The sequence below is a fragment of the Carcharodon carcharias genome, chromosome 21 (assembly GCF_017639515.1).
Source record: "Carcharodon carcharias isolate sCarCar2 chromosome 21, sCarCar2.pri, whole genome shotgun sequence".
In the NCBI taxonomy this organism is placed as follows: domain Eukaryota; kingdom Metazoa; phylum Chordata; class Chondrichthyes; order Lamniformes; family Lamnidae; genus Carcharodon; species Carcharodon carcharias.
The window spans coordinates 6,959,605-6,987,427 of NC_054487.1; the positions used below are offsets into that span (position 1 = coordinate 6,959,605).

Below are 27,823 nucleotides of genomic sequence, written 5' to 3' on the forward strand. Positions count from 1 at the left end.
GCAAACCTCTATTTCCTTAGATGAGTTGATGGATGGATTGAAAGCCTTGAAAAGCAGGGGATTCTTAGTAAGCTGAGAGTCTTCTTGTAGTTGAATTGCCAGGAAGTTGGTTCTCAGGTGAACTTGAAGTTGGAACAGGTTGGAGAGAGTCTTTCCCCCACTTTTGAGGTCTGGCTGTTTACCTTGGCTGCTTAATTTACAGAGCCAGTCCAATGACTTTCCGGTGATCTTTCTGTCTCTGCAGACCTGATTCTTTCAGCTTTAAAAGCAGGCAACAAATGAAGCTGGCTCACCCACATGACCTGTAATAAGTGCAAAATCTTTTTCCAAATAAATTGGCATGTTAGGCCGATAAACATCCTGTGTTGTGGCTTTTCACATCTTGAGACAGCCAAGGTCTTTGTGTTTGGATGAGGCACCATCACAATACAATGAAAGGTTGATGGGATCCATCTCACATTTGTCTAACACCCATTGAGTTTTGATATCCCTAGTGAGACATGGAGATGAATTGTCTGCAAACTCCATTGTCTATAGGTTTTGGTCCATATTTAATCAGGTTAATCAGGTATTGGCTGCAGACTTCACTGTCTACAGTTCAAATGCCAAAAGTCACATGGTATGCTACAGTCAACTGAAGAGCTTTTGTGTTCACTTTTTAAAATAGAGCTTTAAAATGTGTAATATCTTCATGACTGAGGTCAATGTCAAAGAGCATGGAGGAGACTAGTGCCAACTTAGCATAGGACTTTGTGCAGCCCATTCTTTCCACTAACTCTATGAAACACACGCAGATCCATCACGATGCAGTGTCTGGTAGCTGATTTCTCAATTCCATTGCAACACCAGCAGAAGCACTCAGCATCAGTGCAAGTCAAAAACAAAAACAAAAACAGAATTACCTGGAAAAACTCAGCAGGTCTGGCAGCATCGGCGGAGAAGAAAAGAGTTGACGTTTTGAGTCCTCATGACCCTTCGACAGAAGTTCTGAGTCATGAGGACTCGAAACGTCAACTCTTTTCTTCTCCGCCAATGCTGCCAGACCTGCTGAGTTTTTCCAGGTAATTCCGTTTTTGTTTTTGTTTTGGATTTCCAGCATCCGCAGTTTTTTGTTTTTATATCAGTGCAAGTCAGCTTGCTGCCAAGGAAGCTCAGTTTGCTCTCATACAGACTCGGATAGCTGCCAACGTCACTGCAGATACCAGTGTTGGACAAGGCTTACAAGGTATTATGGGAGTCCAGCAGTCTGTTCTCCAACACATTGCCAGGATTGCTGCGATATCACCATGGGTGCAGTAACAGTAGCTCTCTATGGAGCATGAATCTGCTGTTCTCGCTCAGGATGACAGCATTTGTCCCCCCATTTCTGCCACTCCACCCATGGTCTTGCTGTTGCCCAGACTCCTGCCAAGATGGTGCAGTCTAAAGCTGGCCTTCCAGGTAGGGACAGTGCTGCATCTGATCATCCTGTAAGGCCACCCATTGTTTCTTCAATGTAAGTCAGCAGCCTTCCACCAGCTGTGCTGCAGCCACTGTGTAGGAACATCCAGGACAGGCACAGGGAAGTCCGGCACTAAGCAAATGCACTAGGATGGTTAGTTGACATTTGGATGCACTGTGGCATGGTTGATAAATTTGGTTTGGAATGTTTATTTTATAGTGTTTATTCTTTAAGTCTTGTGGCCTATTGGACGTTGTGACAGAGGGAAGGGAAAGTGTGGGACTGTTGGTGAATGGGAAATGGGGTTTGGGTTTACTGAAATTACAGTTGTTCACAGACAGCCTCCTCCTCCTCCTCCTTTGCAGCTGGTCACTGTATAGCTGGTGGTTAGGGTTCTGACCTCATGCGGCCGTTAGCAGATCACCACAAATCCCGGCATATCCTCACTGCACGGCTCCTCCATAGTGCTGCAGGCAATGGAAGTGCTGTTTTAAGTGCACCAACGGTCTGTTCTACCTAATTTTTAATGGTTTTTGTTACGTGCCTGCTGCCCACCTGTGCATGGCTGTGCACTGACGTCATGTCATTGCTGGATAGCCCTAGTGCTGACTTGCCCTTGCTATAGTTGCTCAAATGTAGCTGGCACAGTAGACTGCCACAGAATGAAGGCACCATGAGAACTGCCAACATACCAGGCATTTATCTGCATGTTCTTATACCAGCTGGAGGCTGAGGAAGCAGAGTCTCTTTTTGCTTGTGGTACATCTCAAAGTTGACATTTGGCGCCCACAAAGTGCGGTGAGCGACACTCCGCATCACAGGGAAGCCTGCAGTTCTCGTGTAGCCGTGTGTTTGTTCCACCTGCTTCCCTCATCGCAAACAGAACCTCAGTGACCTCCCTAATATGCAACAGTGGATGGGGAACTGGGAGATGTTACTTGCTCCAGCTGGAAGGAGCCCAATGCATAAAAGTTCATTGCCATGGTCACCTTCACAGCCATTGGCAATGCTGTCTTTGCCCTACTCTTGAGGTTATCATTGTGGCTGCATCAGGTGGCAGATTTCAGTGAGGAAGCCCTGAAGCACAGCTTTAAGTAGCTGAATTGCTCATTGAGCTTCCTGGCTGGATATGGCCTCCTGATGAGAGCTCTTCTCCCCCTCCTCCTCATTTGTCAACAGTTTGTCCTGTTCTGTGTTGCCTCTGCTCATTCTTCTTGTCATGCCCAAGGAGAGTGCATATTGCTGCACCCATGTCTGGTTTGTGCAGAATCCTTGAAGTCAGGATGAAGTCCTTCAGCACCTGCCTCACCACTCCCTGTAGACTTTAGTAACATCAAACAACTTTAGAAACCACTTCTATAATTAAAACAACAGCCTGTAGAAATCAATCCACAACTAACCTGAAAGCGCTGTTGGTTTATTCTTCCTGCGGCTGGAAGTGTGCTCAGCTGTGCGTATTTAAGAGATGACATTAGCTGGAGCATTGAAGTCCAAAGTGGCAGCACTGGCAGTAAATCAGTGTTACATTCTAATTGATGCTACAATCTGCCTACTCTTCATAATTCTAGCAGTTGTTCCCTATTTGTGCATTAACTCCCTTGCCAAAGTAGTTTCTAGAAGTGTGCATTGCGTGCCTCAGAGACCACATTGGAGTTAAAGTGGTACTGAAAACCAGGGCACGACGAAGCTGAATTTTTCCGCCTTAGGGTTTTAAAAGCAGGAGGTGACTGAAAAAGCATTTCCCCCCACCCCCCCCAACCCCCACCATCCACCATCACTTGGCAGAGAAGCAGCCATTGAATTACAAGATCAAAAAACCTTCTTAATTTTATATATTTTTTTCTCTCTCTTTCAGAACAAAATCATCAAATGAAGAGAAAGCTTCTGAAGTTGCACAATGCTAGCAGTATTAGGGAGCATCTCGATATCTTACAGACTTCAATTAGACCGACACATCCTCTGACCAAAGAGCCCAAATTGGGCAATGCGACCCAGCAGCATTCAAGACAGAAACGCTTTTTGTCGTATCCAAGATTCGTGGAGGTCATGGTCACTGCTGACAGCAAAATGGTGCAACACCACGGGAGAAATTTGCAGCACTACATTTTAACGCTTATGTCAATAGTAAGTAAGCATCAGCAAATGATGGCATGTGTTTGCATAAATGGGAGCAAACAACACCGGTGGAAAGAGGTAATTTGTACCCTGTTTGCTTTATTGTTACTTCCCCACCACCCCTCCCCAGTGTCTGAAATACTGCTCTTGGTGTAAGGTGAAGCAAGTAAAATAAATCAGTTGAAAATAGATGACAACATGTTGTAAAAATTAAACAAGCTCAAAATGCAATGGAAACAATCAATGTAAAGAACTGTTGTTTCAAGATCCAGAGTTTAGCACACCAAACTCAGTATTTAGCATACAGTTTGAATTGGTGCCAAAGCTAGTCATTATGTAATAGAATCGCCTTAGAACTTCCTTACCATAAGCAATGAATTGACAATTATATCACAAGTTTAATAATCTTGATATATTCTAAGTGCCCAAAATTAGCTTTACTCAAAGTTGAGGTCATTACATATAGAAAACCCTAACAACAATAACTTATATTTCTGTAGCATTTTTAATGTAGTGAAGCATCTCAGGACCATTATAAAACAAAGTGTGACACCAAGCCACATACGGAAACATTAGGTTAGATGACCAAAAGTTTGGTCAATGAGCTTTTAAGGAATGTCTTAAGGAAAGTGAGGCTGAATGGTGTAGGGAGGGACATCCAGAGCTTGGGGCCTAGGCCCCAGTGGTGGAGCAATTATAATTGGGAATGCACAAGAAGCCAGAATTAGGAGGAGCACAACAGATATCTTGGAGGGTTGTGGAGTTGGATGAGATTAGAGAGATATGAAGTCGTGAGGCCACGGTGGGGTTTGAAAATCAGGATGAGAATTTTGATGCTTAACCGGAACCCTGCTTTGTATGAAATGAGTGAGAGGCTTTTACAATTTTGTATGAAATGAGTGAGAGGCTTTTACAATTTTGTATGAAATGAGTGAGAGGCTTTTACAATTTTGTATGAAATGAGTGAGAGGCTTTTACCATTTTGAATGAAATGAGTGAGAGGCTTTTACAATTTTGTATGAAATGAGTGAGAGGCTTTTACAATTTTGTGTGAAATGAGTGAGAGGCTTTTACCATTTTGTATGAAATGAGTGAGAGGCTTTTACAATTTTGTATGAAATGAGTGAGAGGCTTTTACAATTTTGTATGAAATGAGTGAGAGGCTTTTACAATCTTGTATGAAATGAGTGAGAGGATTTTACAATCACAGTTCAATAAAAAAGTAAATAATTTAGTGCCATGAGCTTTGAGACATTTTTGAGATGAGACAAAGCACTTTATTAGTGCAAACTATAACTTCTAGATAACACTGATAGTAATTTCTATACTTAAGATATCTCTGTAACTTGCTTCAGCACTACAACCATCTAAGATGAGCTTCCAACCATATGTTCACACCAAAACAAAGAACATTTATTACCAACTCTTAACATCATTGACTCTGTCCCCTCTTGCCACAGCTCATCTGCTGCTGAAATCTTCGCCTATGACTTAGTTACATCCAGACTCGACTATTCCAATGCTCTCCTGGCCCATCTCCCATCTTCTATTGCCTATAAACTTAAACTCCAAAACTCTGCTACTCATATCCTAACTCGCATTGAGTCCCCATCCCTGTGCTTGCTGACCTAAATTAATTAACAGCCAGCAAGGCCTTAATTTTAAAACTCGCGCCCTTGTTTTCAAATCCATCTTTTCAATCACCCTTTCTTATTCCTGTAATCTCTTCTAATCCTAGAACCCCCCAAAATATCTGCGCTTGTCTAATTCTGATCTCTTTGCCATTCCCAATTTTAATTTCTTCACCATTAGCTATCTAGACCATAAGCTCTGGGATTCCCTTCCTAAATCTCTCTGCCACTCTACTTTCCTATCCTCCTTTGGTGCTCCTTAAAGTCACAGAATCACGGAATTTTAACGGCACAGAAGGAGGCCACTTGGTCCATCATGTCTGCACCGACTCTCCAAATAAGCATTATGACCTAGTGTCATTGCCCTGCCTTTTCCCCCTATCCCTGTACATTGTTTCTATTCAAATAATCATCTAATGCCCTCTTGAATGCCTTGATTGAACCTGCTTCCACCACACTGCCAGACTGTGCATTTTAGACCTGAACCACTCATTCTGTGAAAAAGTTTTTTCTCACTTCACATTTGTTTCTTTTGCAAATCACTTTGAATCTGTGCCCTCTCGTTCTTGATCCTTTTACGAGTGGGAATCTTATCTACTCTGTCCAGCCCCGTCATGATTTTGAACATCTCCATCAAATCTCCTCTTAGCCTTCTTCTCTCCAAGGAGAACAGTCCCAACCTCTCCAATCCATTTTTGTAACTGAAGTTTCTCATCTCCGGAATCATTCTCGTAAACCTCTTCTGCACTCTCTCCAATGTGTTCACATCCTTCCTATAATGTGGTGCCCAGAACTGTACACAATACTCCAGCTGAGGCCTAATGAGTGTCTTGTATAAATTCAGCATAACCTCCTTGCTCTTGTATTCTATGCCCCTATTAATAAAGATCAGGAATATATGCTTCATTAACTACTCTCCACCTGTCCTGCTACCTTCAATGATCTATGCACATACACACCCAGGCCTTTCTGCTCCTGCACCCCCTTCAAAATTTCACCCCTTACTTTACATTGTCTGTTCATGTTCTTCCTACCAAAATGCATCACCTCACACTTCTCCACATTGAACTTCATCTGCCACCTATCTGTCCACTCCACCAACTTGTCTATGTCCTCTTGAAGTTCCACAATGTCCTCTTCGCAGTTCACAACACTCCCAAGCTTCGTATCATCTGCAAACTTTGAAATTGTTCCCTGCACACCATGATCTAGATCATTACTATATCTCAGGAAAAGCAAGGGTACCAATACCAACCTCTGGGGCACTCCACAACAAACCTTCTTCCATCCCGTAAAATATCCATTGACCATTTCTTTCTGCTTCCTATTTTTCAGCCAATTTTGTATCCACGTTGCTGTTGTCCCTTTTATTCCATGAGCAATAATTTTTCTCACAGGTCTGTTGTGTGGCACTGTATCAAATGCCTTTTGAAAATCCCAAGTACACCACATCAACAGCATTACCCTCATTGACCTTTTCTGTTACCTCTTCAAAAAAACTTCAGCAAGTTAGTTAAACACGATTTCCCCTTTTGAAATCCACGCTGGCCCTTCCTTATTAACCCATTTTTTTCCATGTGATTACCAATTCTATGCTGAATAATTGTTTCTAGAATCTTGCCCATCAATGAAGTTAAACTGACTGGTCTGCAATTGCTGGACTTATCCTTGCAACCTTTTTTAAACAAGGGCATAGTGTTTGCAATTCTCCAGTCTACTCGCACCTCCCCTGAGTTTAGGGAAGACTGAAAAATTATGGACAGTGCCCCTGCAACTTCTACTCTCACTTCCTTCAATCTTCTTGGATGCACTTTGTCAGGTCCTGGTGCATTATCAACTTTAAATACTAACAGTCTATTCAACACTTCCTCCTTATCAATTTTGAACCCTTCTAGTGACAGTTTCCTCATCTGTCACCTTGGCCTGCATATCATCTACCTCCTTGGTAAAGATGGGTGCAAAGTATCCATTTAAATCTCAACCATGGCTCCTCCGTCCATCTGTAAATTCCCTTTTAGGTCTGTAACAGGTCCTACTCCTCCTTCTACCATCTTTTTACTATTTATATGCCTATAGAAGACTTAAGGATTCCTTTTTATGTTGGCTGCCAGTCTTTTCTCATAATCCCTCTTTGCTTCTCTAATATGCTTTTTCACCTTCCCTCTGAACCTTCTGTATTCCTCTTGGTTCTCAATTGTATTTTCTACCTGACACCTGTCATAGAGCACACTTTTCATTCTTTACCTGAAACCTACCTTTCTGACCACCCACCGATGCTGCCAGACCTGCTGAGTTTTTCCAGGTAATTCTGTTTTTGTTTTGGATTTCCAGCATCTGCAGTTTTTTTTGTTTTTATCTCAAGGTTTTGATTACCTGCCCTAGTGTCTCCTTTTGGATGACATTTTGTTGGATTATGCCTATCAAACACCATGGGGTTAAAGATGCTGCAGAATTGCAAATTGTTGCAAGCCTCACTTCAGTGGTACCCTTGGTTTTGACCAAGTTGATTCCAAAAGTGCAAGGTTCAAAATATTTGCAAATCCAGAAATCTTTACCAGCTTCAGTTAAACCAGCCAAACAAATCTTCATGGTAAAAATCAGCTGAAAGCAAAAAGTTGCATTGATTTTTAAAACATTTTTCTACTGCTTCTCAGACTGACTGACTGCAGCAGGGATATTGTTCTACAGCTGCAGTACCTCCCTCAGAAAGTCATTCTTCACTTGCTAATTTAGGCAGTGAGTGTTGATGGGCTTTTCAAAAACTGAGGCCACCACAGTTGGACCTGATTTTTGGCCTCATTGAGAGTTGACACATACTTTCCAGTGCGAGGGATGCTAAAACCCAAAAAGCACCTCACTTAGATCTGGGCTAATTTGACTCAGATGGGAAATCTGTATCTTGGTTTATTGTAACATCTGTATCACACAAGCATCTCTGATTTTAGAATGTGGCTAGTCTGAAGTAGGATTCATGAAGACCATTTTGAAAAAATTCTCCCCTCTCCCTCAACATTTTTAGTCACTAAAAAGTATTTGAGTAACTTGCATTAACATGGCACATTTAATATAGTAAAAATCCCAAGGTGCTTCACAGAAGGGCACTCAGACAAAATTTGACTCAGACAAAATTTGACAGCTAGTCATCTTTTTTAAATAAGTGGGATAGGGGCGTAGGTGGCAAGACCAGCATTTGTTGCCTGTCCCTAATTGCCCATGAGAAGGTGGTGGTGTGCTGCCCCCTTGCACTGTTGTAATCCATGTGTAAGTACACCCACAGTGCTGTTAGGAAGGGTGTTCCAGGATTTTGAATCAGTGCCAGTGAAGGAACAACAATATAGTTCCAAGTCAGGATGGTGTGTGGCTTAGAGGGGAACTTGAAGGTGGTGGTGTTTCCATGCATCTGCTGCCCTTGTCTTTCAAGATGGTAGTGTTTATAGGCTTGGAAGATGCTGTCGAAGGAGCCTTGGTGAGTTGCTGCAGTGCACCTTGTAGACGGTACACAGTGCTGCTACTGTGCGTCGGTGGTGGAGAGGGTGCATGTTGAAGGTAGTGGATGGGGTGCCAGTCAAGCAGACTGCTTTGTCCTGGATTTTGTTGAGCTTGAGTGTTGTTGGAGCTGCATTTCTGCAGGCAGTAGAGAGTATTCCATCACATTCCTGACTTGTGCTTTATAGATGGTGAACAGGCTTTGGGCAGTCAGGAGGTGAGTTACTCGCCAAAGAATTTCCAGCCTCTGACTTGCTTTTGTAGCCACAGTATTTATATGGCTGGTCCAGTTCAGTTTCTGGTCAATGTGGAGATTTCAGCAATGGTAATGTCAAGGGGAGATGGTTAGATTCTCCCTTGTTGGAGACGGTCATTGCCTGGTATTTGTGTGGCTCAAATGTTACTTGCCACTTCTCAGCCCAAGCCTGAATACATTCAGGTCTTGCTGCACATGGACATGGACTGCTTCAGTATCTGAGGAATTGTGAATGGTGCTGAACATTATGCAATCATCAGTGAACATCCTACTTCTGACCTTTTGATGGAAGGAAGGCCGTTGATGATGCAGCTGATGGTTGGACCTAGACCTAGGACATTGCCCTGAGGAACACCTGCAGCAATGTCCCAGGAGTGAGATGACTGATTCCCAACAAATACAACCATCTTCCTTTGTGCTAGGTATGACTCCAACCAGTCGAGAGTTTTCCCACTGATTCCCATTGACTCCAGTTTTGCCATGTCTCCTTGTTGCCACACTTGGTCAAATGCTGTCTTGATGTCAATCCCACCTCAGTTCTGAAGTTCAGTTCTTCTGTCCATGTTAGAAACAAGACTGTAATGAGGTCAGGAACTGAGTTGTCTTGGCGGAACCCAAACTGAGCATCAGTGAGCAGGTTAATGCTGATTAAGTGCTGCTTGATAGCACTGTCGATAACCCCCCTTCCATTGCTTTACTGATGATCGATAATAGACTGATAGGGCAGTAATTGGCCAGGTTGCACTTGTCCTGCTTTTTGTAGACAGGACATACCTGGACAAATTTCCTCATTTATGGGTACAAACAAGCATACGATATAGGAGCAGAATTAAGGCATTTGGCCCTTGAGCCTGCTCCACCATTCAATAAGATCATGGCTGATCTGTTTGTGTCTTGGGTTCTACATTACCATCTACCCCCGATAGCCTTTGATTCATTGCCTAACAAGAATCTATCCACCTCTGCCTCAAAATTATCAGTGACCCTGCTTCCACTGCTCTTTGAGGCAGAGAGTTCCAGAGTTGCACAACCCACAGAGAGACAAAATTTCTCCTCATCTCTGTCTTAAAAAGGCGACCCTTAATTTTATAACAGAACCCCCTAGTTCTGAACTCACCCACAAGAGGAAACCCCCTCCCCCCATTCAACTTGTCAAGATCACTCTGGATCTTAAGTGCTTTAATCAATTCACCCTCACTCTTCTAAACTCCAGTGGAAACAAGCCCAGTCTGTCCAACCTATCCTCATAAGACAACCCGCTCATTCCAGGTGTCAATCTAGTAAACCTCCGAACCGCCTCCAATGCATTTACATCCTTCCTTAAATAAGGAGACCAGAACTGTACACAGCGTTCAAGATGCAGCCTCACCAATGTCCTGAATAACTGAAGCATAACATCCTTACTTCTATGTTCAATTCCTCGCTTAATAAAGGATAGCATTCCATTAGCCTTCTTGATTACCTGCTGTACCTGCAAACTAACTTTTTGTGACTAATGCACAAGAACACCTAGATCCCTCTACACCTCAAATTCTGCAGTCATTCTTCATTCAAGTAATATTCTGTTTCTTTATTCTTCCTGTCAAAGTGAACAACTTCACACTTTCCCATGTTATACTCCATCTGGGTCTGGAGTCACATGTAGGCCAGACTGAGTAAGGATGGTAGATTTCCTTCCCCAAAGGACATCAGTGACCCAAATGGGTTTTTACACAATTGACAATGGTTTCCTGGTCACCATTATTAAGACTAGCTTTTTAAAGAAAATTCCAGATTTATTAATTGAATTTAAATTCCAACAGCTGCCAAGATGGGATTTGAGTCCATGTCCCAGAACCTGGGCCTCTGGATTACTATTGCTGCACCACCACCACCCTGACATAAGGTGATAATAGTGTGGACGGCCAAATGCTTGGTCAAAGTAGGTTTTATCGTTATGGAGTAGGAAAATGAGGTATTGCAAAGTGGTTTAGGAAAGTAATTCCAAAGCTAAGGGCCTCGGAAGCTGAAGGCACAGCTGGTTAAAGTGGGGCAGAGAGAGTCAGGATGTACAACTGGCTAGAATTGGAGGAACATATTTATCTGAGAGGGTTGTAGGGCTGGAGAGGTTACAGGAGGGGCAAGGCTATGGAGGGATTTGAAAACAAGAATAAGATAATTGATTCCCTGGGATCATTTTTAGTATAAACTGGTAGAAGGCCATGATTATGACTAATAGTTCTTCTTTGGTATTCAGCGCGTACACACCCAATGTTTGAAGTGAAGACATTTTAGAGAATAATGATATCAGGTAATATTGCTAGCAGTAATGAGCAGTGCTATGATTTACTTGTCTTGTATTATGCAAAAGATCATTTTTGGTTGACCTATGTAGGAGAACCCTCATGATGGTGTGACAAGCCCAGACTTTATAGTCTGCTAATTGGTTCCTATCAATGGAGTGACATGTGGATTGTAGCTTCAGGGCAACAAGCTAGTAAGACATTGTTTGAGAGATCGTTAGCACGCACTTTAAGATCCTGTGCTGTTTTTGATGCGATATGTGCAGCACCTTGTGATACTGGATGAAAACATGATCACATTTTTTTGCTTGATTTTCTACAGTGCTTTCCTGAAGTCTCATGCTGGGCTACCATTAACAGGTGCTTGTAGCTTTAACCAGTTGCCCATTCTGTATAAGTGCTTAGAGGTAGGGAGAGGTGGCAGCCAGGCGTGGGGAGATTCAGCGATGGGCCTGTGAGGAGTTTGAAGGGCTGGGTTGGTAATGGATGGTCAGTCTGGGGTGGAGGGATGGCAGAGCTGGTGGGGGAGGGAGGGAGTGTTGATTGGATTGTTGGAGGGGTGAGTATCAGATGTGAGAAGAGCTATTGGGGCGGGGAGTGTTGGATGGGTTGTCAAAGGTGGGGGTAGTGACTGATGTGTTGTTGCAGGGGAGAGTGGAGAGTTTTGTGGTGGAGTGACTGATTGGCAGTTGAGAGTAGGAGGGTCATATCAGATAGGCTTCCGATCAAATGTGGTTATAAAAGATGGGCTGTTGGGGGGATGGGTAGTGTCGGTGGGTGGAGTGGGGAGTGTAGATTGGTCTGTTGGTGGGCGGGGGGGGTGGGTAGTGTCTAATAGGACATTGGGAGTGTGGCATTCTCTGAGCTTTTGTGGGAGGGGAGTTGATGGATAGGCTGATGGGCGGGATGATGGTAAGTAGGTTATCGAGGGGAGATTGGAGTGTCGGGATGGGGTGACAAGTGGGCAGTCTGTGTGGGGGTGATGATGAAGGATGGTTGTCAAGGGAGATCAATGTTGAATGGGGTGTCAGAGGTGGTGGTGTCGGTCAGGTTGTCAGTGGTGGGGAGGGGCTATTGGATTGTAGCATAGCTGTCGAGGGTAGTACTGGCAAGCTAGCCTAGGAACCAGCAACAGATTGTCCTGATGATGAAGCAGGTTATCTTTGAAAGCATCGCAGCTAAGATCAACCTTGTCCTTGCCTATCATTCACGTGCAGAGTATTCAGCAGGGGTCTGGTTTGGAAACGCTGTGGATTCCTTTCCCCTGCTCCTCTTTAACTCAGGAATAATGAAGCTATTTATGTCACCCACACCACTACTTACACTGGAATCTGCAACTCACTATACAGTGGGAACTTGAGACTGACACACGCCCATGCACATACGCTCACATATGCACATTCACACCTCTAATAATTCAGTGCATTTTTATTAGACTTCAGCATTGGTACTATTTGGGTTTTTAAATGCAATAGAACCACATGTCCCACCTGGTTTTCCATTGTCAGGTGACCTCTGCCATGAGGCAGTCTCTGTAAGCAGACATCTTGAGATCAGTTCAGTGAAGACCTCTCACTGAGGAGACACTGATGAAGCACTGCTGTCTTTAAACACAAAACATGGTGTCAGAAGTATGATAAAACAGTTTTAGAATCCTGGAAATGCTGCAGAGAAAACGGAACTCTGAAAGGCGCACAGAAATATTCAGATCTGCTAAAACCTGTTGAGAAAGGACAAGGAAAGGTGAACAAACACTAAAGGCTGCAAGTAAGATACTGCATGAGTGAATATAGCACTAAACTTTCCAATCCCAGCTCCTGTTGAATTGAAAGGTGATACTTGGCGGTTTTTTCCACTTGCAATGGCAAAACTACAAGGATTAATTAACAAACAGGAACCGATGAGAGTAGCCACACTTCTAATACTACTCGGGAGGGAGTGCTACAAATTGTACACCACGCTAAATCTAAGCAAAGATCAAAGAAAACAGGCTGCAGAGATTTTGAAAGACTTGAATGAACGCTTTGAACGCTGAGTGAACACTACGTATGAACGCTATGTATTTAACACTAGAGCTCAAGGTGAACTGGAAACCAGTGAACAGTACGTGACTGCAGTGACATAACTTACAGAATCATGTGAATTCGGACAGCTAAAAGTTGATCTGATGAAAGATAGAATAGTATTAGACCTAAGAGAGCCCATGTGAATTCGGACAGCTAAAAGTTGATCTGATGAAAGATAGAATAGTATTAGACGTAAGAGAGCCCATAGTGAGAACAAGTCTACTTAAAGTGGAGAAACTTACGCTAAGGAAAGCAGTAGATGTGTGTAGAAATGTGGAGCTTGTAATATATAATGAATGTCATAAATGAAGCCCTCAAGTTAATTTGAGGCTATATGATGGCATGATAATCATATCAAGAGTACAAATTAGTCTGACAGCCCAATGCAATGACAAGAAGAAAGATCTATTGTTCCAGATTATAGATGGGCCACAATGGCCACTCATCTCAGCTGAATCAAGTCTAAAGCTTGGAGTGCTTACCCTGAATGTGCCAACATAGAGAGGGCAGCAGAAGACCCCAGGGAAAGATGCCAGAGCGAGGAAGACAATATTCAAGTAAAGCACAAGATGGTGCCGACCATGTCAGTGCAATGAAATGTACAAGCTGAAGATGTTCTACAGGAATATGTAACATTGGAGCTAAACTGGAAGATTTGAAGCGCGAGATTCAAGCTGAGTATACACTGTTGAAAACACACAATAAGCTGAAGTCTTCAATGAACCAAGCTGTGTGAGGTCAGAACAAACACATTTCAGAGGTGATACAAAGACACCAGGAGGAAATGACCACCTTCAATTTCACAGTTGGCAAATCAAAGCGGGAGTTGGAGAAATTCAACCAGATGTGCAGCCAGGCAAAACAGCAGGCAGAAAAGGAATGCAAAGGAGTCGTGACTCTGAAAAGCTCCTTGAAGAATCAATATGTAGCCCTGGAATAACATGAGGAGCTAAAAAGGATGTTGAAAATGTGATATCTTCCAGATTCAGTGAGAAGCAGCAGCCTGACATGATATTGAAGTCATCAACCCAGCAGGGACAGCAGTTATTAATGCATGAGAACAGTGGGTGTATATAGTGGATAAAAACAGGAAATGCTGGAAAAACTCAGCAGGTCTGGCAGCATCTGTGGAGAGAGAAACAGAGTTAATGTTTCTAGTCTGTTTCATCCTCCTTCAGAGTGGGTGTGTAGTGGGAACTTGGGTCACTCACAGTTACACATGATCTTGCATGCAAATTTGCCTTTTGTTCGCTAGGAAAAGGGGATGTTTGTATCATTGTTTGGTATGAAAGAGGGGATTTTTGAGTTTTGAAATCAACAATCCTATCTGGCTTTCTGTAGTCAGGTGACCTCTGCATGAGGCAGTCTCTGTAAGCAGACATCTGAGATCAGTTCAATCAAGACCTCTCACTGAGGAGACACCGATGAAGCACTGCTGTCTTTAAACATGAAACAAGTACAATGAAAGGTAGCACTGCCTTGGGTTGAGATATTAATCTGAAGCCCTGCCTAGCTATCATGGTTGAACACTTGAAATTATGTAGCAGTTTTCATGACCACTAGATGTTTAAAGCACTTTACAGCCAAAAGCACTTTTTGAAGTGTAGTCAATGTTGTAAAGTAGGAAATGTGGCAGCCAATTTGCATTCAGCGAAACACAAATGTGATAATGACCAGATAATCTGTTTTTTGTGATGTTGACTGAAGGGTAAATATTGGCCAGCACACTAGGGATAACTCCCTTGCTCTTTTCTGAAATAGTGCCATGGGATCTCTTCTATCCACCTGAGCGGGCAGACAGGACCTTGGTTTAATGTCTCATCTGAAGGGCAGTACCTCCGAATCTTTCAGTATGGCGCTGGAGTGTCCGCCTAGAATTTTGTGCTCAAGTCCTGGAACCTTATGACTTAGAGGAGTGCATGGTACAAACTAAACCATCACTGACACTGAAGGAAAACCTGTTTGTGCTCTTCAAAGAAGAGTAGGGTTCTCTGGAGTCCTGGCCACACTGCTATCCTGACCCCAAGAAAACTAGATGATGTGGTGATTCATTTCATTTGCTGTTTGTGGGGCCAGGCTGTTCACAAATAGCTGATGCATTTGCCTAATGCAAGTTTTATATGTGAAATTTTGAGACAGTGCAAAGTTCCTGGGACCTACAGTCCCTGAAGAAGTTCTGAGTGAATTCCCAATAAATTTTGGCTTAATTCTGTACTTTTGGCACCTGTATCAATCGTCACACTTATAAAGTTTCTGTCAGGCTTGAAGGTCCACATTATTCTATATTAGCAAGCAGGGGATTTTGTCTTTATGGGCTGGGATGGGATCTTTGCCAACATTACCTCCTCCTGATGTCGAACATTTAACTACCACCTCCCAGAAATAAATGAGCTTTTTGATGAGTACACTTTTCTGGAGGTGTTAAAAGGGATTGTTGTGAGCAATAAGATATGTTTTGTCATGTGCTTCAATTATTTTACTGATATTTTTATTTTGAAAACATCAGCAATTCTGACATCCGTCTTTTTGATCTCAATAGTTCTTTTTTCACTGAAGTGTCAGAGGTGTTTGAAAATTCATCTTGGTGCATGTTATCATGATTGGAATGTTCCTCCTCCAACCTATTTTATCATTCTATCAGCAAGAGTGCTGTTGGAGGCAACCCTGTTGAATAAATCACCCTGTGGGGGTTTTGCTCTCTGTGTCTGAGTGAGAGTGCTGATCACAAAGCTATGTTATATCTTGTTGGTGGCAAGGGTAAGCTTGCTATTTGGGGACTGGCATTACAGGTAGGCTGGCTGTGTGCATGATTGGCTTCTGCCAATATGGGGAAAGGTCCCGGTTGGTCAACTTTGAAATGACAGCGTGAGAACGTAAGCTATTGATTGTCACAAATGCAACTTTAAAGTAATCAGCTGTGAACATGCAGATGATCTATATGTGAAATTTGCTGAGTTCTCCTAACATTATAAATTGACTAATGTTGTCACTGATGCCCAACACAGCAGAACCTGTCATTGTGTTTTATTGCTTTAGAAAATAAATCACTCTTGATTTGTTGGAGATTATGTGGATCTGTTCTGTGCCCCCTTCCACCATCATTTTTTCCTGAGGAATGCTTCCGTTTTTAATTAGTTTGTTTTGAGCTCTGCACTCAGCACGTTACTCAACCTCTGCATCTAGATAAATTATACATGATTTGTTGAAAAGCCAGTTCTAATTGGAAAATGCTCGTGCTGAATTACTAACATTTTTGTTATTGTAGTGGCAGGTGCATAGCAACTTGTTAACCCATTTAACACTGAGACTTGCTTCCAGTTTTAAAACTGGACCATTTTTGTTTTGTCAACGCACCGAAGTATTTCTGCATTGTTTTTTTCATCAGAGTTTGTTGATTCACTTTGTTGAATCACTGAGGCGCTCTTTTTGAACTGGTTTGACTTTAATTTTAGAAGCCTTGGAAATCAAAGAATTTTTTCTTTTGCAACATTTTCTGTGTGAATGAGATTCCCAACTGGTATGGATAGAGCCTGTATAATCTGTTCTCATTCTATCTGGAAAGGAGCATCCAGCAATATAACTGTTTACAATGGCTTTATCCAGTGTCGGCCTTTTTTTCGCCCAAGTAGACTTCATGTGGTGAGAGGGGTGAAAGTTAACCAAACAGGAAAACCTTTACGTTTGTCAATGTGCTTGTGTTTAATAGTGCCCCCAAAGTCTCTTTGTGGACAGCATGGTGTTATCACATACACAATACTACTGTTTTGTGGTTTGAAATTCATTTATAGTTAAGGAAAGCTCAGCTATACATGCACTAATCCACGTACATGAGTCAATGCAGTCTTTGACGCTATCGGGCTAGAGTCTTTCATAACCTACGTGTGTGGGTCATTGCACTGTAGCTGTGTAATTTCTCTTCTTTTGGCAAGTTCCATGTTTTTAACAGACGTGCAAACGTTTTTTTGCTCTGGCTTTGCCCTACAGACAATTCTACATGGGTGTAGAAAGTGTTCTGGGCATGTCAATATGGCAGTGCCCACCTAAACCTAGAGGTATGAGCATTAATAGCTGCTGGTCTTGGGACCTCAACTGCATATTTGGAAAGCTGCTGGCCCTAGTTTTACTTCCACAGACAGATCTCAAATAATTTAGGGCAGCTCTCAGTACCTCACTGGCAGCAGCTCTAGGGTAAATCCTGAGAGGTGGGAAGGAGTTGATCATCATGACTCGAGAATTAATTTTGTAAAGGGATGTTTCACCATGCCTTTGGCCCCTCAATAGCATTTTAAAATGACAGCTGTCTAAAAATGGACCCCCTCCCACTGCTCATTTGGTATGGTTTGCAGTCGTTTTAAACCCAACAATGAAGCAGAATAAAAACAAAAACAGAATTACCTGGAAAAACTCAGCAGGTCTGGCAGCATCGGCGGAGAAGAAAAGAGTTGACGTTTCGAGTCCTCATGACCCTTCGACAGAACTTGAGTTCGAGTCCAAGAAAGAGTTGAAATATAAGCTGGTTTAAGGTGTGTGTGTGGGGGGAGGAGAGAGAGAGAGAGAGGTGGAGTGGGGGTGTGGTTGTAGGGACAAACAAGCAGTGATAGAAGCAGATCATCAAAAGATGTCAACAACAGTAATACAAAAGAACACATAGGTGTTAAAGTTAAAGTTGGTGATATTATCTAAACGAATGTGCTAATTAAGAATGGATGGTAGGGCACTCAAGGTATAGCTCCAGTGGGGGTGGGGAGAGCATAAAAGATGTAAAAAAACAAAAATAAAATAAATAAATAAATATTTTTTTTTTATAATGGAAATAGGTGGGAAAAGGAAAATCTATATAATTTATTGGAAAAAAAAGAAAAGGAAGGGGGAAACAGAAAGGGGGTGGGGATGGGGGAGGGAGCTCACGACCTAAAGTTGTTGAATTCAATATTCAGTCCGGATGGCCGTAAAGTGCCTAGTCAGAAGATGAGGTGTTGTTCCTCCAGTTTGCGTTGGGCTTCACTGGAACAATGCAGCAAGCCAAGGACAGACATGTGGGCAAGAGAGCAGGGTGGAGTGTTAAAATGGCAAGCGACAGGGAGGTTTGGGTCATTCTTGCGGACAGACCGCAGGTGTTCTGTAAAGCGGTCGCCCAGTTTACGTTTGGTCTCTCCAATGTAGAGGAGACCACATTGGGAGCAACGAATGCAGTAGACTAAGTTGGGGGAAATGCAAGTGAAATGCTGCTTCACTTGAAAGGAGTGTTTGGGTCCTTGGGCAGTGAGGAGAGAGGAAGTGAAGGGGCAGGTATTGCATCTTTTGTGTGGGCATGGGGTGGTGCCATAGGAGGGGGTTGAGGAGTAGGCGGTGATGGAGGAGTGGACCAGGGTGTCCCGGAGGGACCGATCCCTACGGAATGCCGATAAGAGGGGTGAAGGGAAGATGTGTTTGGTGGTGGCATCATGAAGCAGAATGCATATTTCTCTCAGCTCGTTAGTGGGGATGCTACACATGGTTATCAGCAGTTAAAAGGGAAATGAAAAGATAAGTGTATGACATGGCTCACAGACAATTGAGTTATTTTAAATGCATTGAGGGCACCATGTACAGAGAGAACAGGCTACTGGGTTTTGGTGGAAAGGAGTGGTCAGGAAGGCTGAAAGGTTGGGTGGGGTGGAATGATATGGATCTCTGCCCAAGAGTCACATGTCTTTTTGAAATGTCTTTTTTCCCCCAGAGGTAGAAAACCAACATGAGATCTCTGAATGAGCTTACCCCTAAAGTTTTCTAACTTTAAAAAAACAATGAGCGTGCTGGAAGCTGGTAGTGTATCCAACCATGAAATGCAAATTTATCAACCTGATAGTTCGATGTAAGCACTGAAAAGTGTTGGAAATGGTTCACACAGTGCAGTACTGAGGGAGTACTGCACTGTCGGAGGTGCTATCTTTTGGATGAGACTTTAAACTGGGGCCCCACTTGGTTGCTCGGATGGATGTAAAAGATCCCATGGCACTATTTCAAAGAGGAGTTATTCCTGGTGACCTGGTCAATATTTGTAACCTCAGTCAGTCAGTCATTATCACATTGCTGTTTGTGGAGTTGCTGTTTGCAAATTGGCTGCTGCATTTCCCACGTTACAACAGTGACTACGTTTCAAAAGCTTTTCACTGGTTATAAAGCACTAGTGGTCATGAAAAACGCTATATAAATGCAAGTCCTTCTTTCCTTCAAAAGTTAAAATGTGATGATACAAGACAAAGTTCAACACACAAATACCACAATAAACTAGATAACGATTTTCTGAAATTTGTTTGTCCCAAACTGAACGGCCCTATATTACTTAGAGCAGGGGGTGCCGTTTTGAGGTTGGGAAACCCTGGGAAGTGGTTTTCTCTCTGGTCCTGCTGTCAAATTTGTCAGAAGATCTGTTTTTTTAGTCTCTGTCTACATTCTGCAGCCAGTCAGAGACTGCGTTTTCCACTTTGCTCCCTTTGCCCAGACTCCATTAACAGCACAGACTATGTAATGTTTCAAGACCCCATCACATGGTAAATTTGCATACTTAACCAAGTCCTGCACATTTGACTGCTTGATTTTCAGTTAGATATCTGCAGTTGTTGGCAAAGCAATAATCTTTTGATGATACTTGATTGAAGTCAGGCAGTCATGCCTTGAAGGAAGATGGTATATTCCATCAAGTAGAGTTTACAGGGAGTGGGGACTTTTTGAATTGTGGGATTAATTCATTTGGAAAAACAAACACTACTATTGGCTCATCAATTCAGGTATTTAAGAGAGCAATTTGGCCTGGTAAAGCTTGCTTGTCATTTGCCTGAAGTTTTTTGTGGTCTGAAATTAACTTTGATCCTCAGATAAAGTTTAATAGGGTAGAAGTTTGATGATGGACCCAGTGCCATTTGTTGTCTCCCCAGTACTGATGGTTTTGTGCCTGAAGATCAACAGAGTTCACCTCCAGATCGGCAGAAACCCTTTCAACGTATTGTGTTCTCTACAGTTCAGACATTGAAATGTGTCTTTGTTTATTTACTTCACTGTCCTTCTTTGACTTCGACAGCAGTTCTTTTTCCTCTAAGTCCAGTTTTCCACTGGCAGTTGGACAGTTTGGTCGCAGCTAATGAATAACTGTGATTTTTGTTAATAGAAAAGTAGGATGTTGGTTAGCCAAAGCTGCATTTCTTCCCACAATTACTATTGTAATAATCATCATTACTTTCAAAATCATAAGGGTTCATGAAGGAAATTGCTTTTTGAAGTTCCAACGACCTGTGCTAAAATCCAGTAATTATAGGCCCTAACTTCATGCATGCTTTTATGTCCTCTAAACATAGGGACGTGATGTGTTGGGCTTTAGGTAGTTTCAGTATGTGCACTGTTAGTTTTCAGATAGTAGAACCTCAGTCCATTGCTGTAAGGAACTATTTATTTCCTGGTGCAAAGTAACAGAAGAATTGGTTATATTGTTACATGCAGTGCAATTGTAAATGCACTTAGAAATTTACTGCACATTTATTGACCAAAGCAATTCTTCCTCAATATTGGTGAACCGCAGGCAAGTACCTTAAACAGGACTTAGCATTTTTTTTTATCTTTATTTAAATATACTTTCCGGAACAAGCAACCTATTCTGTGTGTCTTCTAGAATCTCAGTACATTTTTGTCACTAGAAAAATACAGACATCTGGGATGAGTCAGAATGTACTGCAAGAATGCTATTCCATGAGCTAAATACCTAAGTTATAGTTACAAATATTCCACTTTGGGCCATAGAAATGTGTAGTATGCAGTTGTGTGAGAAATGGACAGAGAACTTGAAAGAATTCAACTGTGATCTGCAGAAGCCACTAACGAAGTGGACAAGCGAAGGCCATTGCATGGGGGAGGGGGGTGTGGGGGGGGAATGTCAGTGAAAGATCTTGTAATGGAACAGCCTTGAAGAAGGTCTGACCCAAACTCAGAAATGAGAATGAGCTTGAATGGATATGGCCTGTTATAAATGTAGGTAAACATTTGGTGATAAGTTACTACTATTGGATGAATTTGCAGAAGCCTCATAGACTTAAACCAATTGACTCCTTTGAACGTACAATTAAATACAAAGAAAAGTAATCACCATGGTTGTAATCTAGCCCAGCAGGACCTGAAAAGGAGAATCTAGAATGATGCACCCGAAAAGGATTAAAGGTTTGTTCTGATTATTCATTTGGACAGCTAACAACTAGAATACATTCATTCAATTCTCATAATCCTCACCAAATGTTTACAAGCAAAGAAATCTTTGCCATCTGTATTCATGATCACTTCTTGATCTCATTTCATTCATGGGACTCACCTCTGGATCCCTCTGCCCAACACTTCAGTGGACCCCTCCACTGCTTCTGTCAGACTGTTGCAATGGATAAGCCATAATATCCTCCACCTGAACATTGAGAAGACTAGAAGCATTGCCTTTTGTTACTCAGCCCATCCTCCTCCTACCCACTGTCTCAGGTTAAACTAGATTGTTCAAAGCTTTAGCGCACTATTAACCCTGAGCTGAATTTCTAATCTCATAGCCTGTATGTCACAAAGATAGCCTACTCGCCTCCACCCTACCTCAGCTCATCTGTTGTAACCCTCATCTATACCTTTGTGATCTCCTGACTCAACTATTCCAGCGCTCTCCTGTTAGCCTCTCATTCTCCATCCTCCAGAAGCGTCAGTTTATCCAAAACTGTAACCCTATTTCATATCAACTTCTGTTTGGCCATCACTCCTACTCTCATTGATCTACCTTGGCTCCTAAACCCCAGAAACCTCAAATTTTAAATTCCCATCCACGTGTTAAAATTCTCCATGACATTTTCTTCCTATCTCTGTAACTCCTCTAAAACTTCAGTTCCTTAATAACTCCCTTCACTTATCCACTTTACCCTTTGTTTCAATAATCTAGGGCACTTGACTTCACTCTGTGGACTTCCATCCCTTAGACTTGATGTTTCTCCACCTTCTAAAACCCTCCTTAAAATACACTTCTTTGATGAAGCTTTATGTCAACTTGGCTTGGTAAAACAAGATTACTTACCCAGTGGGACATGAACCCATTTACTGATTCATAGAGTTAAGTTTTAGAGAATGATGTCAAGAGCAAACCAGAATCATAACAATCTGACCAATCATTCTAGATGATTTTATTTATGTGTAAATGGTGTCAAAATGGAAAGACAGATGTAACAGTGTTAGAATAAGTACCATTATGTCATTCTTTTATTTGGCCTACTAGTTTGATGTATGGCCCTTCTGAGTGAAATTCTAGCGCTAAGATAGAGCGAGTTGTGTTTTGTGAGCTATCTACAGGGAGCTAAATGTTCAAACTAACTCCTTTGTGGTTCCTGAACAGTCATCAAAGAGAGTCAAAAGAAACTTAATATCTAATCAGGCTGAGTCAGATTTGAACCTAGGTCCCAGTGGTGAAAGGACAGTCTTCTAGTCCATTTTACCACCCAGGACTATTTTAAGTAAATACTTTAATTCACTTCCTCCCTAACTTATACTGCTGCAGTTTTCAATGACCCAGTTGACGGAGTCACTGATATATGGATATAGTTGAGGAACGCATTAAAGTCAGACTGTATAAGTTTTTTCCATTAACTACCAAAGCAATCAGTTTCTAAAATTGCATTTACACATCTGCAGAAACAATTTAATCCAATTTATCAAACATCATAATGTGCAGAATTCCCAAACCATAGAATTCTGAAATGAATAATTAACACTTCTAATTTTCTTACAAAAAATTATGGTAGTCTTGTGAGCTAATGCTCCAGAAATGATTAATTTTTACTTTTTTTTAATTGAGTGAATAAACGATTTCTTTGTCTAGTTTAATTGGAAATAATCTACACATATACAGATAAAAAATTCATTTAAAAAAAGGGAATCCCAGTGAATGAAGAAGTGAAAGCAAAGTTCTGCCACAGCTCCTTTATCTAGTTGCCAGTACATCTTCCAACAAAGGCAGCAGCTGAACAAACCTCAACTACAGCAATGCCAACAGGATGCTGCCAATATTTTAATGGACACTAGGACATCTGTCTAAAACACATTGCTCTTCAAAGTCACTAGGATACTACAGAATGCTTTTTAAATGGGATTTTCTCTTAGATGTAGCTATATTGGTCATTGGAGCTCAATGCCATAGTAACTTGGGAGCATTCCCATGGGAACTCACATGTCCCAATACAGCTTGGCCGCCTGCTTTCAGCTGTGACCCCTCTTATTTCTCTGCCAGACCAATTGGTGAAGTGCCTTGGAATATCAGAGACTTTAATGTGTATAAAGAAAGATCTGAAAAACAATGGTTCAGACCACTATTTGTTGCATTGGACATCAGAGGCCATTAAATTGAATTACTTTATAGAGATGAGGCATAAACATGACCAGAGCAATAGCGAATGTAGGTACATTGCTGTAACTTAATATGGTTGATCTGGGAGGTTGGGTACATATCCTTAAAGCAGAAAGAGCATGGCAATCAAAAGCCTTATAAACGTGGTAGGTGCATCTTTGCTTGTAAATCATAATCCCAGCCATAAACTAATGGACAGAGTAACACAAGAAGGTAACTGAGAAATGTCTGGAAATAAACTATTGGGCATCACTGGTGCTGCATACTTATCACATTTTCAGAATAATTCTGCCCTACTTTTTGAAAAGAAAACTTGCACAAAGTTGTGGTTGAAAGTGATGATTTAATTTCTGATGATGCTGAATTAAATCATGTTGATGGTTCTTTAGACCATTAGTTATCTGTACTGTTAAGCAAACGTGCCATGTATTACACCTTTGAAAATCTGTGTTTTTTTTTAACTGATCATATAGTATGGCACCTCGATATTAAAAGATGCCTTCCATTTCTTAACAAGCAAAAGTTCAAATGGAATGTTATTGAGATGTGTCCACTCCAATGAGAAACTATTTTGGCTATTCAACTTCATTCCTCTCCTAAAAAAATGAACTGTTGAAATTAACTTTCTAGTGTTAATTCTAGCTTATTTGAAGCCCTGTTCATAGGATAAAGGATCAATGTAAAAATGTTCTGTATTGCACCAGATTTTGTTTGATTTAGTACATGAGGAGGAAAGATGGGCAGCTAATGTTATTCCAATTAAATCTTGGTTGAAACCATACTGGGGTTCTCTGTAACTGAACCTTGTTTCTGGAGAACCTATGGGCCCTTTTTCTCATGTTTCCCAAATTTCTTTCCTCCCTTGCAGTGGCACGTACATGCCCATTTATATTGCTCAATTTACATTCTCAAAACTCACCATCCCTCCTCACATGAAGTATTTAGACTCATAGAGGTATACAGCACAGAAAAAAAAGCCCTTCAGCCCATCAAATCTGCACCGGTTAAACAAGTACCTAACTATTCTAATCCCATTTTCCAGCATTAGGCCCATAGCCTTGTATGCCGCGGCATCGCAAGTGCACATCCAAATACTTCTTAAATGTTATGAGAGTTTCTGTCTCTACCACCCTCTCAGGCAGTGAGTTCCAGATTCCCACCACCCTCTGGGTGAAAAAATTCTTCCTCACATCCCCTCTAAACCTCCTGCCCCTTACCTTAAATCTATGCCTCCTGGTTATTGATCCTCCACCAAGGGGAAAAGTTCCTTCCTGTCTACCCTATCTATGACTCTCATAATTTTGTACACCTCAATCATGTCCCCCCTCAATCTCCTCTGCCCCAGGGAAAATAATCCCAGTCTATCCAATCTGTCCTCATAATTAAAATTCTCCAGTCCAGGCAACATCCTGGTAAATCTCCTCTGCACTGTCTCTCCTTCCTATAATGCAGATTCCAGAACTGCACGCAATACTCTAGCTGTGGCCTAACCAACGTTTTATACAGTTCAAGCATAACCTCCCTGCTCTTATATTCTATGCCTCGGCTAATAAAGGCAAGCATCCCATATGCCTTCTTAACCACCTTATCTACCTGTCCTACTACCGTAAGGGACTGGTGGACATGCACACCAAGGTCCCTCTATTCCTTGGTACTTCCCAGGGTCCTACCATTCATCCTGTATTCCCGTGCCTTGTTTGTCCTGCCCAAATGCATCACCTCACACTTATCCAGATTAAATTCCATTTGCCACTGATCAGCCCATCTGACCAGCCCGTCTATATCCTCCTGTAATCTAAGGCTATCCTCCTCACTATTTACCACCGCACCAATTTTCGTGTCATTCACGAAGTTACTGATCAACCCTTCTACATTCAAAACAAAAACAAAAACAGAATTACCTGGAAAAACTCAGCAGGTCTGGCAGCATCGGCGGAGAAGAAAAGAGTTGACGTTTCGAGTCCTCATGACCCTTCGACAGAACTTGAGTTCGAGTCCAAGAAAGAGTTGAAATATAAGCTGGTTTAAGGTGTGTGTGTGGGGGGAGGAGAGAGAGAGAGAGAGAGAGAGAGAGGTGGAGCGGGGGTGTGGTTGTAGGGACAAACAAGCAGTGATAGAAGCAGATCATCAAAAGATGTCAACAACAATAATACAAAAGAACACATAGATGTTAAAGTTAAAGTTGGTGATATTATCTAAACGAATGTGCTAATTAAGAATGGATGGTAGGGCACTCAAGGTATAGCTCTAGTGGGGGTGGGGAGAGCATAAAAGATGTAAAATAAATAAATAAATAATTTATTTATTTATTTTTTCTCTTTTTATAATGGAAATAGGTGGGAAAAGGAAAATCTATATAATTTATTGGAAAAAAAAGAGAGAAGGAAGGGGGAAACAGAAAGGGGGTGGGGATGGGGGAGGGAGCTCACGACCTAAAGTTGTTGAATTCAATATTCAGTCCGGAAGGCTGTAAAGTGCCTAGTCGGAAGATGAGGTGTTGTTCCTCCAGTTTGTGTTGGGCTTCACTGGAACAATGCAGCAAGCCAAGGACAGACATGTGGGCAAGAGAGCAGGGTGCAGTGTTAAAATGGCAAGCGACAGGGAGGTTTGGGTCATTCTTGCAGACAGACCGCAGGTGTTCTGCAAAGCGGTCGCCCAGTTTACGTTTGGTCTCTCCAATGTAGAGGAGACCATATTGGGAGCAACGAATACAGTAGACTAAGTTGGGGGAAATGCAAGTGAAATGCTGCTTCACTTGAAAGGAGTGTTTGGGTCCTTGGACGGTGAGGAGAGAGGAAGTGAAGGGGCAGGTATTGCATCTTTTGTGTGGGCATGGGGTGGTGCCATAGGAGGGGGTTGAGGAGTAGGGGGTGATGGAGGAGTGGACCAGGGTGTCCCGGAGGGAGCGATCCCTACGGAATGCCGATAGGGGGGGTGAAGGGAAGATGTGTTTGGTGGTGGCATCATGCTGGAATTGGCGGAAATGGCGGAGGATGATCCTTTGAATGCGGAGGCTGGTGGGGTGATAAATGAGGACAAGGGGGACCCTATCATGTTTCTGGGAGGGAGGAAAAGGCGTGAGGGCGGATGCGTGGGAGATGGGCCGGACACGGTTGAGGGCCCTGTCAATGACCATGGGTGGAAAACCTCGGTTAAGGAAGAAGGAGGACATGTCAGAGGAACAGTTTTTGAAGGTAGCATCGTCCGAACAGATGCGACGCAGGCGAAGGAACTGAGAGAATGGGATGGAGTCCTTACAGAAAGTGGGGTGTGAGGAGCTGTAGTCGAGATAGCTGTGGGAGTCGGTGGGTTTGTAATTGATATTGGTGGACAGTCTATCACCAGAGATTGAGACAGAGAGGTCAAGGAAGGGAAGGGAAGTGTCAGAGATGGACCACGTGAAAATGATGGAGGGGTGGAGATTGGAAGCAAAATTAATAAATTTTTCCAAGTCCCGACGAGAGCATGAAGCAGCACCGAAGTAATCATCGATGTACCGGAGAAAGAGTTGTGGAAGGGGGCCGGAGTAGGACTGGAACAAGGAATGTTCCACATACCCCATAAAGAGACAGGCATAGCTGGGGCCCATGCGGGTACCCATAGCCACACCTTTTATTTGGAGGAAGTGAGAGGAGTTGAAGGAGAAATTGTTCGGCGTGAGAAGAAGTTCAGCCAGACGGAGGAGAGTAGTGGTGGATGGGGATTGTTCGGGCCTCTGTTCGAGGAAGAAGCTAAGGGCCCTCAGACCATCCTGGTGGGGGATGGAGGTGTAGAGGGATTGGACGTCCATGGTGAAGAGGAAGCGGTTGGGGCCAGGGAACTGGAAATTGTTGATGTGACGTAAGGTGTCAGAGGAATCACGGATGTAGGTGGGAAGGGACTGGACAAGGGGAGAGAGAAGGGAGTCAAGATAATGAGAAATGAGTTCTGTGGGGCAGGAGCAAGCTGAGACGATCGGTCTACCGGGGCAGTTCTGTTTGTGGATTTTGGGTAGGAGATAGAAGCGGGCCGTCCAAGGTTGGGCGACTATCAGGTTGGAAGCTGTGGGAGGGAGATCCCCAGAGGAGATGAGGTCAGTGACAGACCTGGAAACAATGGCTTGATGTTCAGTGGTGGGGTCATGGTCCAGGGAGAGGTAGAAGGAAGTGTCTGCGAG

The 27,823-nt window shown here is 42.6% G+C and overlaps 1 protein-coding gene across 1 annotated transcript in view; it reads left to right on the forward strand.

The window, feature by feature from the left end:
- The window catches only part of LOC121293232 (A disintegrin and metalloproteinase with thrombospondin motifs 20-like), a 440,993-nt gene that overhangs the window by 101,708 nt on the left and 311,462 nt on the right, over nucleotides 1–27,823 (forward strand). The window contains exon 4 of the mRNA XM_041216086.1: nucleotides 3,297–3,565. Within this exon, the coding sequence (XP_041072020.1) occupies nucleotides 3,297–3,565 (269 nt within the window). The remainder of the gene's footprint in view (nucleotides 1–3,296; nucleotides 3,566–27,823) is intronic.